A 17,758-nucleotide genomic window follows, 5' to 3' on the forward strand; every position below is an offset into this window, starting at 1 on the left:
GGTTTTCTATGTTTCGATTTCCTAACTAAACTCCTGGAAGGCCTTTGAAGCTACATCCTACATCCATTCAAGATGAAATAGTTTCTGACTATATACTTATCAATTCTACTTAATATCTAGCAAATTTTTATTATCACAGATCATACCTTATTCATTCTGATAAATCTACATTGTACTCCACGTGAAGCCAATGAACGTTTTAAAATTTGTGCTCAGAGTTGCTCAAATGTGGTTTAAAAGTGTTTGAATTTTACTAATGTAACTTTTGTGTCTTATGCAGAAGTCAATACTTTTTTAACCTTTACATTTTCCGTACCCATCTATGTCAAGATTTTGAATGATCTGGTTGTGTTTCAGAGTACTCAGTGAGAGGGTGTCAGAGAACAGAGATGGTAGAAAGGGTCAAGAAATCTGATAGGGATCAAAAGACTGCATTTCACTCTTCTAGTAGCTAGCCAAACATACAATAACATAAATATTAAGAAAGAACAGATCAACTACACTTAAAACACAATTGAACCCATGTACAAAGGATTCTGGGAAAAGGCACTCAGGGATCAATGAGGATGAATGAAAGGTACTCAAATATCAGCAACTAAATTAGAAAAATTGAATTTTGGAAATAATTTAAAGTTAGAACTTTAAATTAAGCATCAACTGAGAGATGGATTACAATTAGATTCTAAAATGAAATTTACTAACAAAGTCAGGGGTGGGGAATGTACACCGCTACTAGGATGACAGTGGAAATCTTCGTTAGCACTGGAGGCTCTAAGCACTGTCATTAGCTGTCCTGAAATAGTGTACCTAATGCCTTCACCATCATTGCATGGGATTTCAACCAGGCCAGCTTGAGGTCCATGACCAACTACCACAAGACATCACCTGTGGAACCAGAGGAGCCAACGCACCTGACTACTGTTATACCGCCATTAAGAACACTTACTGTGCCATCCCACCTACGCCTGCACTTTAAAAATGTCAGATCGTCAGGGTGTACTTCTACTTCTGGCATAAGGACAGAACGAAGTCCCCAGCACCAGTGATGAAGACCATGAAGTTATGGTCGGTGGAGGCAGATGAGTATGTGCTTTCTGGAACATTCCAGATATACCCAAGCCAAAAACCAGGCATGACTGTATGGCTAGGCATAGCTCCAATGCCATAAGAAGTTTGCTGATGACACCACAGTTGATGGCTGAATCAAAGGTGGTGATAAATCAGCACATAGGAGGGAGATTGAAAATCTCTTACATTATGTCAACAAGACCAATGAGCTGACTATTGACTTCAGGAGGACACCAGAGGTGCATGAACCAGTCCTCGTCAGGCGATCAAAGGTGGAGAGGATCAGCAACTTTAAATTCCTTGGTGTTATAATTTCAGAGGATGTGTCCTGGGCTCAGCACACAGGTACAATTACGAAGAAAGCATAGCAGCACTTATACTTCCTTAGAGCAAAGATTCGGCATGACATCAACTTTGACAAACTTCTGTAGATGTATAATGGACTGTATATTGAATGGTTGCCTCACAGGTAACAATAATTGGAACTGGATATGACCCAGTCCATCACAGGTAAAGCCATCATTGAGCACATCAATGCAGAGTATTGTTGCTGGAAAGCAGCACCCATTATCAGGGACCCCCACCACTCAGGTCATGCTCCCTTTTCACTGCTGCCCTGTGGAAGAAGGTACAGGAGCCTCAGGACTCACACCACCATGTCCAGAAACAGTTATTACCCCTCAGCTAGCAGCCTCCTGAACCAAAGGGGATTGACTTCCCTTGCCCCATTGCTGAACTGTTCCCACAACCAATGGACTCACTTTCAAGGAAAGGACTTTATCTAATGTTTTTGATATTAATTGTTAGTTTGTTTACTCATGTATTTTTATTCTTTCTGTTTTTCTTGTATTTGCACAGTTTGTCTTTTGCACACTGGATTGAGTATGCCTGCAAGAAAATGAATCTCAGGGTTATATATAGTGTCATATGTACTTTGATAATAAATTTATCTTGAACCAGGAGATTCGTAGCCTGCCAAGGGCTAGATCTAAGGTATTTAAGACCAGTGATCCAGAACAATACAAGTAGTCCAGGTACCACATACAGAGGGCTATTTTATGAATGAAAAAACAATTCCAATTAAAGTTAGAGACAGAATTGGGTGCAAATCAGATCTGGCAGGGTTTGCAGGCCTCTGCTTCCTACAATGCAAAACCTAACATGAATGGCTGTGTTGCTTTATTCCCAGATAAGCTCAATGCCTTTTATGCACACTTTGAAAAGAAGAATTAATCTACACTTGTGTGAATCCTTGCAGCATTTGGTGACTTCGTGCTGTCTGTCTCAGAAACCGATGTCAGAACATCTTTCAAGAGGCCAAACCCTTGAATGGTGTCAGGTCCTAATGGTGTACCCGGTAGGGCACTAAAAACCTGTGCCAACTGGTGGGAATGTTCAAGGATCTCTTTAATCTCTCACTGCTGCAGTCAGAGGTTCCCACCTGCTTCAAATGGGTGACAATCATACCAGTGCCCATGAAGAGCAGGGTGAGCTGCCTCAATGACTATTGCCTAGTTGCACACACACCAACTGTGATGAAGTACTTTGAATGATTGCTCATGGGCAGAAACAACATCTGCCTATGCAAGGACCTGGGCCTACTGCAATTTGCCTATCACCACAATAGGTCTACAGCAGATACAATCTCACTGGCTCTCCACTTGGCCTTGGACCACCTGGACAATAGCAATACCTACATTAGGCTGATGTTTATTGATTACAGCTCAATGTTCAACACCATCGTACCCTCAGTGCTAATGAACAAGCTCCAAAATCTGGGTCTCTGTACCTTCCTCTGCAACTGGATCCTTGACTTCCTCATCAAGAGGCCACAGTCAGTGTGGATCAGAAATAACATCCCCTCCTTGCTGACAGTTAACACTGGCGCACCTCAAGAAAGCATGCTTAGCCCACTACTCTATTTTCTCTGCACCCATGACTGTGTGGCTATGTAACACCATCTATAAATTTGTTGTTAACAGACTAGTGTTGGCAGAATTTTAGATGAGGTGAGGTGGTGTACAGGAATGAGATAGCTCATGTCGTTGAGTGGTGTCCCAACAATAACCTTGCTCTCAAAGTCAGGAAGACCAAAAAATTGATTATGGACCCCAGGAAAGGGAAGTTGAGGGGATACACGATAGTCCTCATTGATGGATCAGCAGTGGAAAGGGTGAGCAGTTTACATTTCTTGGAAGTCAACATCTCTGGAGATCTATCCTGGGTCCAACATATTGACGCAATTACAAAGGAGGCATGGTAGCAGCTGTATTTCATTAGGAGTTTGAGGAGATTTGGTATGTCACCAAAGACCCTAGCAAACTTCTATAGAAGTTCTGTGGCGAGCATCGTAACTGGTTGCATCATCATTTGGTATGGATGGGCCACTGCACAAGATTGGAGAGAGTTGGAAACTCAGCCAGCTCTATCACAGGCACTAGCTTCCCCAGCAATGAGGAAATCTCCAAAAGGCAATGCCTCAAAAAGGAAGCACCCATCATTAAGAACCCCCATCACCCAGGAAATGCCCTCTTCTCATTGCTACATCAAAGATGGGACAGATGCTTGAAGATATACTCCTAACGGTTCTATAAATGATTTCTTCTCTGGCATCAAGAGTTCTGAACAGACAAATGAACCCACATATACTACTTCATTATGCTTTTTTTGGCTTGCCTTTTGCACACTTATTTAATTCATACTTCACACATACATAGAAACATAGAAAATAGGTGCAGGAGTAGGCCACTCGGCCCTTCAAGCCTGCACTGCCATTCAGTATGATCATGGCTGACCATCCAACTCAAAATCCTGTACCTGCTTTCTCTCCATACCCCCGATCCCTTTAGCCACAAGGGTCATATCTAACTTCCTCTTAAATATAGCCAATGAACCGGCCTCAACTGTTTCCTGTGGCGGAGAAGTCCACAGATTCACCACTCTATGTGAAGAAGTTTTCCCTCATCTCGGTCCTAAAAGGCTTCCCCTTTATCCTTAAACTGTGACCCCTCGTTCTGGACTTCCCCAACATCGGAAACAATCTTCCTGCATCTAGCCTGTCCAATCCCTTTAGAATTTTATACGTTTCAATAAGATCCCCCCACAATGTTCTAAATTCTAATGAGTATAAGCCTAGTCGATCCAGTCTTTCTTCATATGAAAGTCCTGCCATCCCAGGAATCAATCTGATGAAACTTCTTTGTACTCCCTCTATGGCAAGAATGTCTTTCCTCAGATTAGGGGACCAAAACTGTACACAATACTCTCGGTGCGGTCTCACCAAGGCCTTGTACAACTGCAGTAGAACCTCCCTGCTCTTGTACTCAAATCCTTTTGTTGTGAATGCCAACATACCATTTGACTTTTTCACTGCCTGCTGTACCTGCATGCCCACCTTCAGTGACTGGTGTACAATGACACCCAGGTATCGTTGCACCTCCCCTTTTTCTAATCGGCCACCATTCAGATAATAATCTGTTTTCCTGTTCTTGCAACCAAAGTGGATAACCTCACATTTATCCACATTAAATTGTATCTGCCATGAATCTGCCCACTCACCTAACCTATCCAAGTCACCCTGCATTCTCTTAACATCCTCCTCACCGCTAACACTGTCGCCCAGCTTCGTGTCATCCACAACCTTGGAGATGCTACATTTAATTTCCTTGTCTAAATCATTAATACATATTGTAAACAACTGGGGTCCCAGCACTGAGCCTTGCGGTACCCCACTAGTCACTGCCTGCCTTTCTGAAAAGGTCCCATTTATTCCCACTCTTTGCTTCCTGGATGCCAAACAATTCTCTAACCACATCAATACCATACCCCCAATACCGTGTGCCTTAAGTTTGCACACTAATCTCCTGTGTGGGACCTTGTCAAAAGCCTTCTAAAAATCCAAATATACCACATCCACTGGTTCTCCCCTATCCACTCTACTAGTTACATCTTCAAAAAATTCTATTAGATTCGTCAGACATGATTTTCCTTTCATAATTCCATGCTGACTTTGTCCAATGATTTCACCGCTTTCCAAATGTGCTGTTATCACATCTTTGATAACTGACTCTAGCATTTTCCCCACCACCGATATCAGGCCAACCGGTCTATAATTCCCCGGTTTCTCTCTCCCTCCTTTTTTAAAAAGTGGGGTTACATTAGCCACCCTCCAATCCTCAGGAACTAATCCAGAATCTAAGGAGTTTTGAAAAATTATCACTAATGCATCCACTATTTCTTGGGCTACTTCCTTAAGCACTCTGAGATGCAGACCATCTGGCCCTGGGGATTTATCTGCCTTTAATCCCTTCAATTTACCTAACACCACTTCCCTACTAACATGTATTTCCCTCAGTTCCTCCATCTCACTAGACCCTCGGTCTCTTACTATTACCAGAAGATTATTTATGTCCTCCTTAGTGAAGACAGAACCAAAGTAGTTATTCAATTGGTCTGCCACGTCTTTGTTCCCTATGATCAATTCACCCGTTTCTGACTGTAAGGGACCTACATTTGTCTTGACCAATCTTTTTCTTTTCACATATCTATAAATGCTTTTACAGTCAGTTTTTATGTTCCCTGCCAACTTTCTCTCATAATCTTTTTTCCCTTTCCTAATTAAGCCCTTTGTCCTCCTTTGCTGGTCTCTGAATTTCTCCCAGTCCTCAGGTGTGCCGCTTTTTTTTTGCTAATTTATATGTTTCTTCTTTGGACTTGAAACTATCCCTAATTTCCATTGTCAGCCACGGGTGCACAACCTTCCCTGGTTTATTCTTTTGCCAAACTGGGATGAACAATTGTTGCAGTTCATCCATGCGATCTTTAAATGCTTGCCATTGCATATCCACTGTCAACCCTTGAAGTATCATTTGCCAGTCTATCTTAGCTAATTCATGTCTCATACCTTCAAAGTTACCCTTCTTTAAGTTCAGAACCTTTGTTTCTGAATTAACTATGTCACTCTCCATCTTAATGAAGAATTCCACCATATTATGGTCACTCTTACCCAAAGGGCCTCCCACGACCAGATTGCTAACTAACCCTTCCTCATTGCTCAATACCCAATCTAGACTGGCCTGCTCTCGAGTTGGTTCAGAAAACCATCCCGTATACATTCCAAGAAATCCTCTTCCTCAACACCCTCACCAATTTAGTTCACCCAATCTATATGTAGATTGAAGTCACCCATTATAATTACTGTTCCTTTATTGCACGCATTTCTAATTTCCTGTTTAATGCTATCCCCAACCTCACTACTACTGTTAGGTGGCCTGTACACAACTCCCACCAGCATTTTCTGCTCCTTAGTGTTATGCAGCTCTACCCATATTGATTCCACATCCTCCAGGCTAATGTCCTTCCTTTCTATTGCGTTAGTCACCTCTCTAACCAGCTGTGCTACCCCATCTCCTTTTCTTTCCTGTCTATCCCTCCTGAATATTGAATATCCCTGAATGTTGAGCTCCCATCCTTGGTCACCCTGGAGCCACATCTCTGTGATCCCAACTATATCATATTCATTCATAACTATCTGCACATTCAATTCATCCACCTTGTTACGAATGCTCCTCGCACTGACACACAAAGCCTTCAGGCTTGTTTTTACAACACTCTTAGCCCTTATACAATTATGTTGAAAAGTGGCCCTTTTTGCTTTTTGCCCTGGATTTGCCTGCCTGCTGCTTTTACTTTTCACCTTACTACTTTTTGCTTCTACCCTCATTTTACACCCCTCTGTCTCTCTGCCATCCCCCTGCCACATTAGTTTAAATCCTCCTGAACAGCAGTAGCAAATGCTCCCCCTAGGACATTGGTTCCAGTCCAGCCCAGGTGCAGAATGTCCTGTTTACACCGGTCCCACCTCCCCCAGAACTGGTTCCAATGCCCCAGAAATTTGAATCCCCCACCCCTGCACCATTTTTCAAGCTACGTATTCAACTGAAATATCCTCCTATTTCTACTCTGACTAGCATGTGGCACTGGTAGTAATCCCGAGATTATTACCTTTGTGGTCCTACTTTTTAGTTTATACACCTTATTGTAATTCATATTTTTTATATTATGTATTTCACAGTACTGCTGCCGCGACACAACAATCTCATATGTGTCAGAGATATTAAATTTGATTCTGATTCTAAGCTCAGTTTGGAACTGTAATCTGCATTTTCCTCTAAACTTTCGTCATTATGTTCAGTTCAAATTTGGCAACAAATCAACGATACCAAATCTACTGTAGCAAACACAGAACTCAGTGTTTTCTCTCAATGCACAGAATACAAGAAATAAGGTGGATGATCTTGTTACATTATTACAGACTGTCAGGTATGATTTTGTGGCCATCTCAGAATCATGGCTGAAGGATAATTGTAGTTGGGAGCTGAATGTCCAAGGTTACATGTTTTGGAGGGACAGGAAGGTAGGCAGAGAGGGTGGCGTGGCTCTGCTGGTAAAGAATGGCATCAAATCAGTAGAAAGATGTAACATAGGATTGAAAGATAATGAATCCTTGTGGGTTGAGTTATGAAATGAAAGGTAAAAGGACACTGATGGCAGTTATATACAGGCCTCCAACAGTAGCTGGGATGTGGACCACAGATTACAATGGGAATAAAAGAAACGTGTATCAATAGGGCAATGTTATGATAGTCATGGGAGATTTCAACATGCAGGTCAATTGGGAAAATCAGGTTGGTAACGGAGCTCAGCAGTGTGAGTTTGTTGAATGCCTATGAGATGGCTTTTTAGAGCAGTTTGTCATTGAGCTTACTAAGGGTTCAGCTGTACTGGACTGGGTGTTATGTAATGAACCGGAGGTGATTAGAAACTTCAGGTAAAAGAACCCTTAGGAACTAGTAATCACAATATGATTTGAGTCCAACTTGAAATTTTATAGAGAGAAAGTAAAGTCTGATGTAGCAGTATTTCAGTGGAGTAAAGGAAATTACAGTAGTTTGAGAGAGGAGCTGACCAAAGTAAATTTGAAGGAGCTGCTGGCAGGGATGATAACAGAACAGCAATGGCATAAATTTCTGGGATAAATGAGGAAGATTCAGGATAGAAGTATTCCAGAAACAAAGAAATACTCAAATGGCAAAACAGTACATCCGTGACTGGCAAAGGAAGTCAAAGCTAATATAAAAGCAAAAGACAGGGCATACAACAATGCAAAAATCAGTGGTAAGACAGAGGATTAAGAAGTTTTTAAAAACCTACAGAGAGCAACTAAAAGAATCATTAGGAGGGGAAAGATGAAGTATGAAAGTAAGCTAGCAAACAATATCAAAGAGGATAGTAACAGTTTTAAAAAGAGATGAGTGGATATAGGACAGGTAAAAAAAAAAGAGGCCTGAGAAATGACAATAGGGGACAAGGAGATTGCAGATGAACTAAATGGAGTATTGTCTTCAATGTGGAAGACACTGGCAATGTGCCAGATGTTGAAGGGTGCAAGGGAACAGAAGTGAGTGCAGTTACTTCTCAAAAAGCTGGAAGAACCAAGGGTACATAAGTCACCCAGACCAGATGAACTACAACCTAAGGTTCTGAAAGAGGTACTGGTAGAGATTGTGGAGGCATTAGTAATGATCTTTTAAAAATTAATGGAAAATTGCAAATGTTATTTCACTCTAAGAAAGGAAGAAGGCAGCAGAAAGGAAATTATAGACCAGTTAGCCTAACCTCAGTGGCTGGGAAGATGTTGGGAGTTAATTGTTAAGGATGAGGTTATGGAGTACTTGGTGACACAGGACAAGATAGGACAAAGTCAGCATGGTTTTCTTAAGGGAAATCTTGCCTAATGAACCTGTTGGAATTCTTGGAGGAGATTGCAAGTAGGATAAAGGGGACGCAGTGGATGTTGTATTTTTGGACTTTCAGAAGGCCTTTGACAACGTTCCACATAGGAGGCTGCTTACCAAGTTAAGAGCCCATGGTATTACAGGAAAGTTACTGGCATGGCTAGAGTATTGGCTGATTGGTAGGAGGCAGTGAGTGGGAATAAAAGGATCTTCTTCTGGTTGGCTGTCAGTGACGAGTGGAGTTCCACATGAGTTGGGACCGCTTCTTTTTATGCTGTATATCAATGATTTAGATGATGGAATAGGTAGCTTTGTTACCAAGCTTGCAGATGATACAAAGACTGGTGGAGGGATGGATAGTGTTGAGGAAATGGGTAGGATGCAGAAGGACTTGGACAGATTAGGAGAATGGGCAAGGAAGTGGCAAATGAAATACAATGTTGAAAACAGCATGGTCATGCATTTTGGTAAAAGAAATAAATGTGCAAACTATTTTCTAAATGGGGAGCAAATCCAAACATCTGAGATGCAAAGGGACTTGGGAGTTCTTGAACAGAACACAGTAAAGGTCAACTTGCAGGTAGAGTCGGTGGTGAGGAAGGCAAATGCAATGTTAGCATTAATTTCAAGAGGTCTAGAATAAAAGAGCAGGGATGTAATGCTGAGGTTTTATAAGGCACTGATGAGTCCTCACCTTGAGTATTGTAAACAGTTCTGGGCTCCCCATTTTAGAAAAGATGTGCTGGCATTGGAGAGCATTCAGAGGAGGTTCACAAGGATGATTCTGGGAATAAAAGGGTCACTATACAAGCGTTTAATAGCTCTGGGTCTATACTCGCTGGAATTTAGAAGAATGAAAGGGGATCGCATTGAAATCTTTTGAATGTTGAAAGGCCTAGACAGTAATGTGGAAAGGATGTTTCCCATGGTGGGGGAATCTAAGACAAGAGGGCACAGTACCAGGATAGAAGAGCATCCATTTAAAACAGAGATGCGGAGAAATTTCTTTAGCCAGAGGGTGGTGAATTTGTGGAATTTATTACCACAGGCAGCTTTGGAGTTCAGGTCACTGGGTGTATTTAAGGCAGAGCTTGATAGGTTCTTGATTGAACATGGCATCAAAGATAATGTGGAGAAGGAAGGGGAGTGGGGCTCGAGGAAAAAAATGATCAACCATGATTAAATTGAGGAGCAGAATTGATGGACCAAATGGCCTAACTCTATTTCTATGTCTTATGGTCTAATATTCAACCTTTGAAAGAACAATACAGCTTAGTCCAGCAAGTAATATAGTCATTTTAAAATAGTAAAACTCCACTTAAAGTATTCTGTTAAAATTTATACCATTACAAACTTTATACTTGATCCTTATCAAACACTCATACAAACTAGTCAATCATGCCTTAATCTCCAAGCACATTTAATTAATTTGGGAATATACCTGCTTGGATCTTTGACAAACATTTCAGTTGTTTATTATGATGGCCTTGTTCTATGAAACATTAAAAAAAGTCAAAGAATTTGTGTTACAAAAGGACATTTATTCAGCACTTTTTAAACATTTTGTACTAATTATAAAAAGATACAGGTTTTTATTTGGTGCCTTTATAAATTTCAGTTATGTCTTTTTTCAGTTAAATTGAAAGTGAGTAGAGAGAGTCATTGTAATTTTTTTGAAATTTGAATATTTGTAACCTAGATAGCACCCTGAAATTAATGACACAATTAGTCAAATCTACCTGGTGCTACTTCATTCAGACCAGATAAACTTTCAGTTACCATGAAATATGCCATGAAAAATATGTTTTTGAGCTGTTAGACGTTAGAAATTTATGTAATGTTTTCTCATAAAATCTTAAACAAAAACATTGTCTTTAGTGCAAAAAAAGCTACAATCATTGCACTTAAAAGAACTATGATAGATTAATGCAGTTCAGTAAGGTAAGTGAGTCTTGCACACCTTCCTTTGTGCATGAAATAAGTTATAGGAAAATTATCCATTTTTGCCTCTTACCAATTTAACTTTTTCTTCTTAAACCCCTTCAGAATTTAAGCTTCTACTTTTCATTGTTTCCAAGATTTTGCTTGTTCACTCGCTCGAGTAACTTGGATCTCCAGTTTTTCTATTGTACTGTAAAATCAGTTCTTAGGATACAGCAAAAAAAAAGTCCAAGAATAATGGAAATCATGAATAACAGTAGAAAATGTTGAAAGCAGCTGGCAACCTTACCAGCATCTGAAAAGCAAGACATCAAATAAAACACAAAACGTTAAGATAATCTCTTTTCTCTTTCAGAGAATCAGGAACTCTGGATATTTCAGCAATCTTCTATTAAAAAATTCTATGGACACATACAGGTGCTTCCTTTAAAAAAGATCCACTCAGCAATATTTTCTTTATTGCTAACTCTTGCATGTTATAAATGAAACTTCCCCAGAAATAACTGTAAACGTCAACTGGAAATTTTGGGATCAGCATGCCAACATTTCTTTTCTAGAATAGGATTAGATTTCTTTAAAAAAAAATCACTGCAATAGGCACATATCTACAATGAAATTCTGCAAATACAAGAAAATCTTGTTAAAAACATTTTAAAAAGCCAAAATAAAAGTTATCTGGCTGTATGTTCACATTATTGTATGAAGGTATAATTGCATTATAAGTGGCAAGAAATATTGCACAGAAGTCTATACAGCTGTAAAGAAAGCTGTCTTTGAAAGCATTTATCTGCTAGGTCTCCATAGAAACCAACTAAAAGATTTTCTTCCTTTGCCACAGGAAATTGATACACAAACCAAAACGTTATATTCCAAGCCAAATTATCTCCAGAGATGGAAACAAGGTAAAATATATTTTGGTTTGAATCATTAATAAATTATAAAGATTTTAATAAATATTCCTGATCAGTGCCTCCTTTGGCAGCTTTTGAACCTTTATATACTCTCAAGCTCAACAATGTTCCATTGGCGAAATAGCAAAGGCTTAAATTAAAAGCTGCACTTCTAAGGATTGGTGCAATAATCAATCAATTCGATTTCCACAAATTGTAAACCTGTCTATTTCAAGTAGATCTGCTTTTGAAGAAGATTGTTTGCCATCAGATTTTTCCTGTGGTATTCCTTTGTCCTCTATATTGGGGGTTGTAAGAAACTGGTCAGTACTGTTACTTGAGACCAAAGCCGATACACTTTCTGATAGAGATACAGGTTGGCTAACGATGAAGTCTGATTGAATTTCTTCTCCCGGAACACCTGTCAGAATGAAATTACAGGTTGCTCAAATGCATATCATTACAATTTAAATCTTTATCTTTTAATCAGAATCATTCCTCCATAGTAAAATGATTGAACCATTTTGTATTTTCTACCCAAAATACCAAAAAATTATACAAAATAGGTAAAATATTATCTGCAATTTATGCATATGATTTGTTACACTAAATTAAATTTTTTTTAAGACTTTAGTCCTTTTGTTCCAAGACACGATGATCAACCAACAGTTATTACCAGCCATAATACTTTATATTTTCCTGAAGAACTACAGTAAACCAACATAGGGTAATCAAAATTAATTAATCTGGGTTTCTTGGACAGATTGACATCTTGTTCATATTAACTACTTTGCTTATGGATAAAGTGGGTAATATATGAAGATAAACTGTTGGAGGAGCAATTTGTCAAAGATAACTGACTCATCATTTAGCCCCTCTCTGAACAGACAGTAGCACCTGGACCAACAGTTTTAATTTTAAACTGTCAAAATCACAATTTTCTCTTGCTCTCCAGAAAGCTTGACTCAATTATAAAAGATGAAAATAAAACAAATGGAATTAGTTCTTACTGCCTGTTGGAGTACCAATAGGACATTTTTATATGAAAAACCAGATGAAACAGGGATAATAATGGGTAACATAAAATGAAATTAAAGATGGCAAACATGAACAAATCTGCAGATGCTGGAAATCCAAGCACAAAATGCTGGAGGAGCTCAGCAAGCCAGGTAGCATCTATGGAAAACAGTACATCGACATTTTAGGCTGAGGTTCTTCTGCAGGACTGGGGAAAAATAAGATGAGCAGTAGAATTAAAAGGTGAGGGCAGGGAGGAAGAAACACAAGGTAATAGGTGAAGCTGGGAAGGGGAGGGTGAAGTAAAGAGTTGGGAAGTTGATTGGTGAAAGAGATACAGGGCTGGAGAAGGGAGAATCTGATAGGAGAGAACAGAAGGCCATGGAAGAAAGAAAAGTGAGGAGCACTAGAGGGTGATAATGGAGATAGGGTGAGAGAGGGAAAAGGGGATGGGGAATAGTGAAGGAGAGTGGAGGAGGAGCATTACCGTAAGTTTGAGAAACTGATGTTCATGCTATTAAGTTGGAGGCTACCCAGATGGAATACAAGGTGTTGTTCTTCTAACCTGAGTGTGGCCTCACCATGACAGTGGAGAAGGCCATGGATAGACATATTGGAATGGGAAGTGGAATTAAAGATGGCAGTTGGATTGCACAATAAACTGCTCTGAAAGGTCTGATAAGTATCTTGACCCAAAACCTCAACTGTTTATTCCCCACCACTGATACAACCCGACGTGCTGTGTTCCTCACGTTTATGAGTGACAATAAAACATGTACAGTAATCCAACAGGACTGCATCCTTTGGGAATCGATCACTGAGGGACCCCCTGTTACCACAAGTGCACCACAGTGTAGTGAGGGCCAGAGGGACACTGGGAGTATAAGGGAAGTACTGGAAAATACAGATGAAAAGATTATTCTAGTACCAAGCTACTGACAACTTCACTGCTACACTACTTCCTAGTTTTTGCAAGGACAGTACGAATCGCCTATTCCAAAATTCACTCCATAGGCAAGTTACTGATAGTGATAGAAAGGCGGAGAAGGAAAAGGGCCTTATAACCATATAACAATCACTGCACGGAAACAGGCCATCTCAGCCCTCCTAGTCCGTGCCGAACTCTTAATCTCACCTAGTCCCACCTACCCGCACTCAGCCCATAACCCTCCACTCCTTTCCTGTCCATATACCTATCCAATTTTACCTTAAATGACACAACTGAACTGGCCTCTACTACTTCTACAGGAAGCTCATTCCACACAGCTATCACTCTCTGAGTAAAGAAATACCCCCTCGTGTTTCCCTTCAACTTTTGCCCCCTAACTCTCAAATCATGTCCTCTCGTTTGAATCTCCCCTACTCTCAATGGAAACAGCCTATTCACGTCAACTCTATCTATCCCTCTCAAAATTTTAAATACCTCGATCAAATCCCCCCTCAACCTTCTACGCTCCAATGAATAGAGACCTAACTTGTTCAACCTTTCTCTGTAACTTAAGTGCTGAAACCCAGGTAACATCCTAGTAAATAGTCTCTGCACTCTCTCTAATTTATTGATATCTTTCCTATAATTCGGTGACCAGAACTGTACACAATATTCCAAATTTGGCCTTACCAATGCCTTGTACAATTGTACATACATCCCAACTTCTGTACTCAATGCTCTGATTTATAAAGGCCAGCATTCCAAAAGCCTTCTTCACCACCCTATCTACATGAGACTCCACCTTCAGGGAACTATGCACTGTTATTCCTAGATCTCTCTGTTCCACTGCATTCCTCAATGCCCTACCATTTATCCTGTATGTTCTATTTGGATTATTCCTGCCAAAATGTAGAACCTCACACTTCTCAGCATTAAACTCCAGCTGCCAACGTTCAGCCCATTCTTCTAACTGGCATAAATCTCCCTGCAAGCTTTGAAAACCCACCTCATTATCCACAACACCTCCTACCTTAGTATCATCGGCATACTTACTAATCCAATTTACCACCCCATCATCCAGATCATTTATGTATATTACAAACAACATTGGGCCCAAAACAGATCCCTGAGGCACCCCGCTAGCCACCGGCCTCCATCCCGATAAACAATTATCCACCACTACTCTCTGGCATCTCCCATCTAGCCACTGTTGAATCCATTTTATTACTCCAGCATTAATACCTAACGACTGAACCTTCTTAACTAACCTTCCATATGGAACTTTGTCAAAGGCCTTGCTGAAGTCCATATAGACTACATCCACTGCCTTACCCTCGTCAACATTCCTCGTAACTTCTTCAAAAAATTCAATAAGGTTTGTCAAACATGACCTTCCATGCACAAATCCATGCTGGCTACTCCTAATCAGATCCTGTCTATCCAGATAATTTAAATACTATCTCTAAGAATACTTTCCATTAATTTACCCACCACTGATGTCAAACTGACAGGTCTATAATTGCTAGGCTTACTTCTAGAACCCTTTTTAAACAATGGAACCACATGAGCAATATGCCAATCCTCCGGCACAATCCCTGTTTCTAAGGACATCTTAAAGATCTCCGTCAGAGCTCCTGCTATCTCTACACAAACTTCCCTCAAGGTCCTGGTGAATATCCTGTCAGAACCCGGAGATTTATCCACTTTTAAATTTCTTAAAGGCGCCAGTACTTCCACCTCTTTAAGTGTCATAGGTTCCATAACTTACTTACTTGTTTCCCACACCTTACACAATTCAATATCCTTCTCCTTAGTGAATACCGAAGAGAAGAAATCGTTCAAAATCTCTCCCATCTCCCTCGGCTCCACACAAAGCTGATCACCCTGATTCTCTAAGGGACCAATTTTATCCCTCACTATCCTCCTGCTTTTAATATAACTGTAGAAACCTTTTGGATTTACTTTCACCTTATTTGCCAAACCAACCTCGTATCTTCTTTTAGCTTTTCTAATCTCTTTCTTAAGATTCCTTTTACATTCTTTATATTCCTCGAGCAATTTCTTTACTCCATGCTGTCTATATCTATTGTAGACATCCCTCTTTTTCCGAACCAAGTTTCTAATGTCCCTTGAAAACCATGGTGCTTTCAAACCTTTAACCTTTCCTTTCAACCTAACAGGAACATTAAGATTCTGTACCCTCATAATTTCACCCTTAAATGACCTCCATTTCTCTATTAAATCCTTCCCATAAAACAACCTGACCCAACCTGACTCTCTCTAAATCCATTCGAATCTCTTCAAAGTTAGCCTTTCTCCAATCAAAAATCTCAACTCTAGGTCCAGTCCTGTCCTTCTCCATAATTATATTGAAGCTAATGCTATTGTGATCACTGGACCCGAAGTGCTCCCCAACACATACATCTGTCAGCTGACCTATCGCATTCCCTAACAGGAGATCCAACACTGCCCCATCTCTAGTTGGTACTTCTATGTACTGTTGCAAAAAACTATCCTGCACACAGTTCACAAATTCTAAACCATCCAGCCCTTTTACAGAATGAGCTTCACAATCTACGTGTGGAAAATTAAAATCTCCCACAATCACCACCTTGTGTTTACTATAGATATCTGCTATCTCCTTACACATTTGCTCTTCCAACTCACGCTCCCCATTAGGTGGCCTATAATACACTCCTATCAGTGTTACTACAACTTTCCCATTCCTCAATTCCACCCAAATAGCCTCCCTAGATGAGCTCTCTAATCTATCCTTCCAAAGCACCGCCATAAGATTTTCTCACACAAGCAATGCAACACCTCCTCCTCTGGCCCCTTCTACTCTATCACACCTGAAGCAACTAAATCCAGGAATATTTAGTTGCCAATCACACCCTTCCTGCAACCATGTTTCACTAATAGCTACAACATCATAATTCCAGGTATCAATCCACGCTTTAAGCTCATCCACCTTTCTTACAATGCTCCTAGCATTAAAATGGATACATTTAAGATACTCTCCACCTCCTCCTCTCTTTTCATCCCTAACAATGCATTCAAATTTATTATCCTTTTCTTTCTTCTCCCCTACATCTTCGAGCTGAGCGCATCCCTTCTCCATCACCTGCCTTTCCTCCCTCACACACTGTCTACTTACTTGCTCTACTAGTGAACTAACCTCCTCTCCCATAGTTTCCTCAAACTGATTCCCGCCCCCCCATCTTACTAGTTTAAAGTCTGCCCTGTAGCCCTAGCAAACCTCCCCGCTAGGATATTGGTCCCCCCAGGATTCAAGTGTAACCCGTCCTTCTTGAACAGTTCACACCTGCCCCAGAAGAGGTCCCAATGATCCAGAAACTTGAATCCCTGCCCCCTGCTCCAATCCCTCAGCCACGCACTCATCCTCCGCCTAGTTCCATTCCTACTCTCACTGTCGCGTGGCACAGGCAGTAATCCCGAGATTACTACCTTTGCGGTCCTTCTTCTTAACTGCCTTCCTAACTCCCTATACTCTCGTTTCAGGACCTCTTCCCCTTTCCTACCTATGTCATTGGTACCTACATGTACCACGACCTCTGGCTCCTCACCCTCCCACTTCAGAATATCTTGGACGCGATCAGAAACGTCCCAAACCCTGGCACCAGGGAGGCAAACTACCATCCGGGACTCCCGATCACCTCCACAGAACCGGCTGTCTGAACCCCTGACTATCGAGTCCCCTATTACTATGGTCCTCTTTCTTCTATCCCTACCCTTCTGAGCTACAGGGCCGTCCTCTGTGCCAGAGGCCCGGCCACTGTCACTTCCTCCAGGTAGGCTGTCCCCCCCAACAGTACTCAAACATGAGTACTTATTGTCAAGGGGTACAGCCACCGGGGTACTCTCTAGTACCTGCCTCTTCCCCTTCCTGACCGTGACCCACCTATCTGCCTCCTGTGGCCCCGGAGTGACCACCTGCCTGTAACTCCTCTCTGTCACCTCCTCACTCTCCCTGACCAGGCAAAGGTCATCGAGCTGCAGCTCCATGATAGAATTGTTAGATTCAGGCCTTGATGGAATTGTTAGGAGCAGGATATTCAGCAATCAATACTTAGCAGAAATAAATACGCAAATCAGTT

The 17,758-nt window shown here is 40.9% G+C and overlaps 1 protein-coding gene across 1 annotated transcript in view; it reads right to left on the reverse strand.

Moving 5' to 3' along the window:
- Window positions 1–683: 683 nt before the first annotated feature.
- Window positions 684–17,758, reverse strand: part of tapt1b (transmembrane anterior posterior transformation 1b) — a gene marked incomplete at its 5' end in the record, with an annotated part of 123,396 nt that continues 106,321 nt past the window's right edge. The window contains one exon of the mRNA XM_059989819.1: window positions 684–12,116. Within this exon, the coding sequence (XP_059845802.1) occupies window positions 11,887–12,116 (230 nt within the window). The remainder of the gene's footprint in view (window positions 12,117–17,758) is intronic.

This window comes from Hypanus sabinus, chromosome 14 (genome assembly GCF_030144855.1).
Source record: "Hypanus sabinus isolate sHypSab1 chromosome 14, sHypSab1.hap1, whole genome shotgun sequence".
NCBI classification, from domain to species: Eukaryota; Metazoa; Chordata; class Chondrichthyes; order Myliobatiformes; family Dasyatidae; genus Hypanus; species Hypanus sabinus.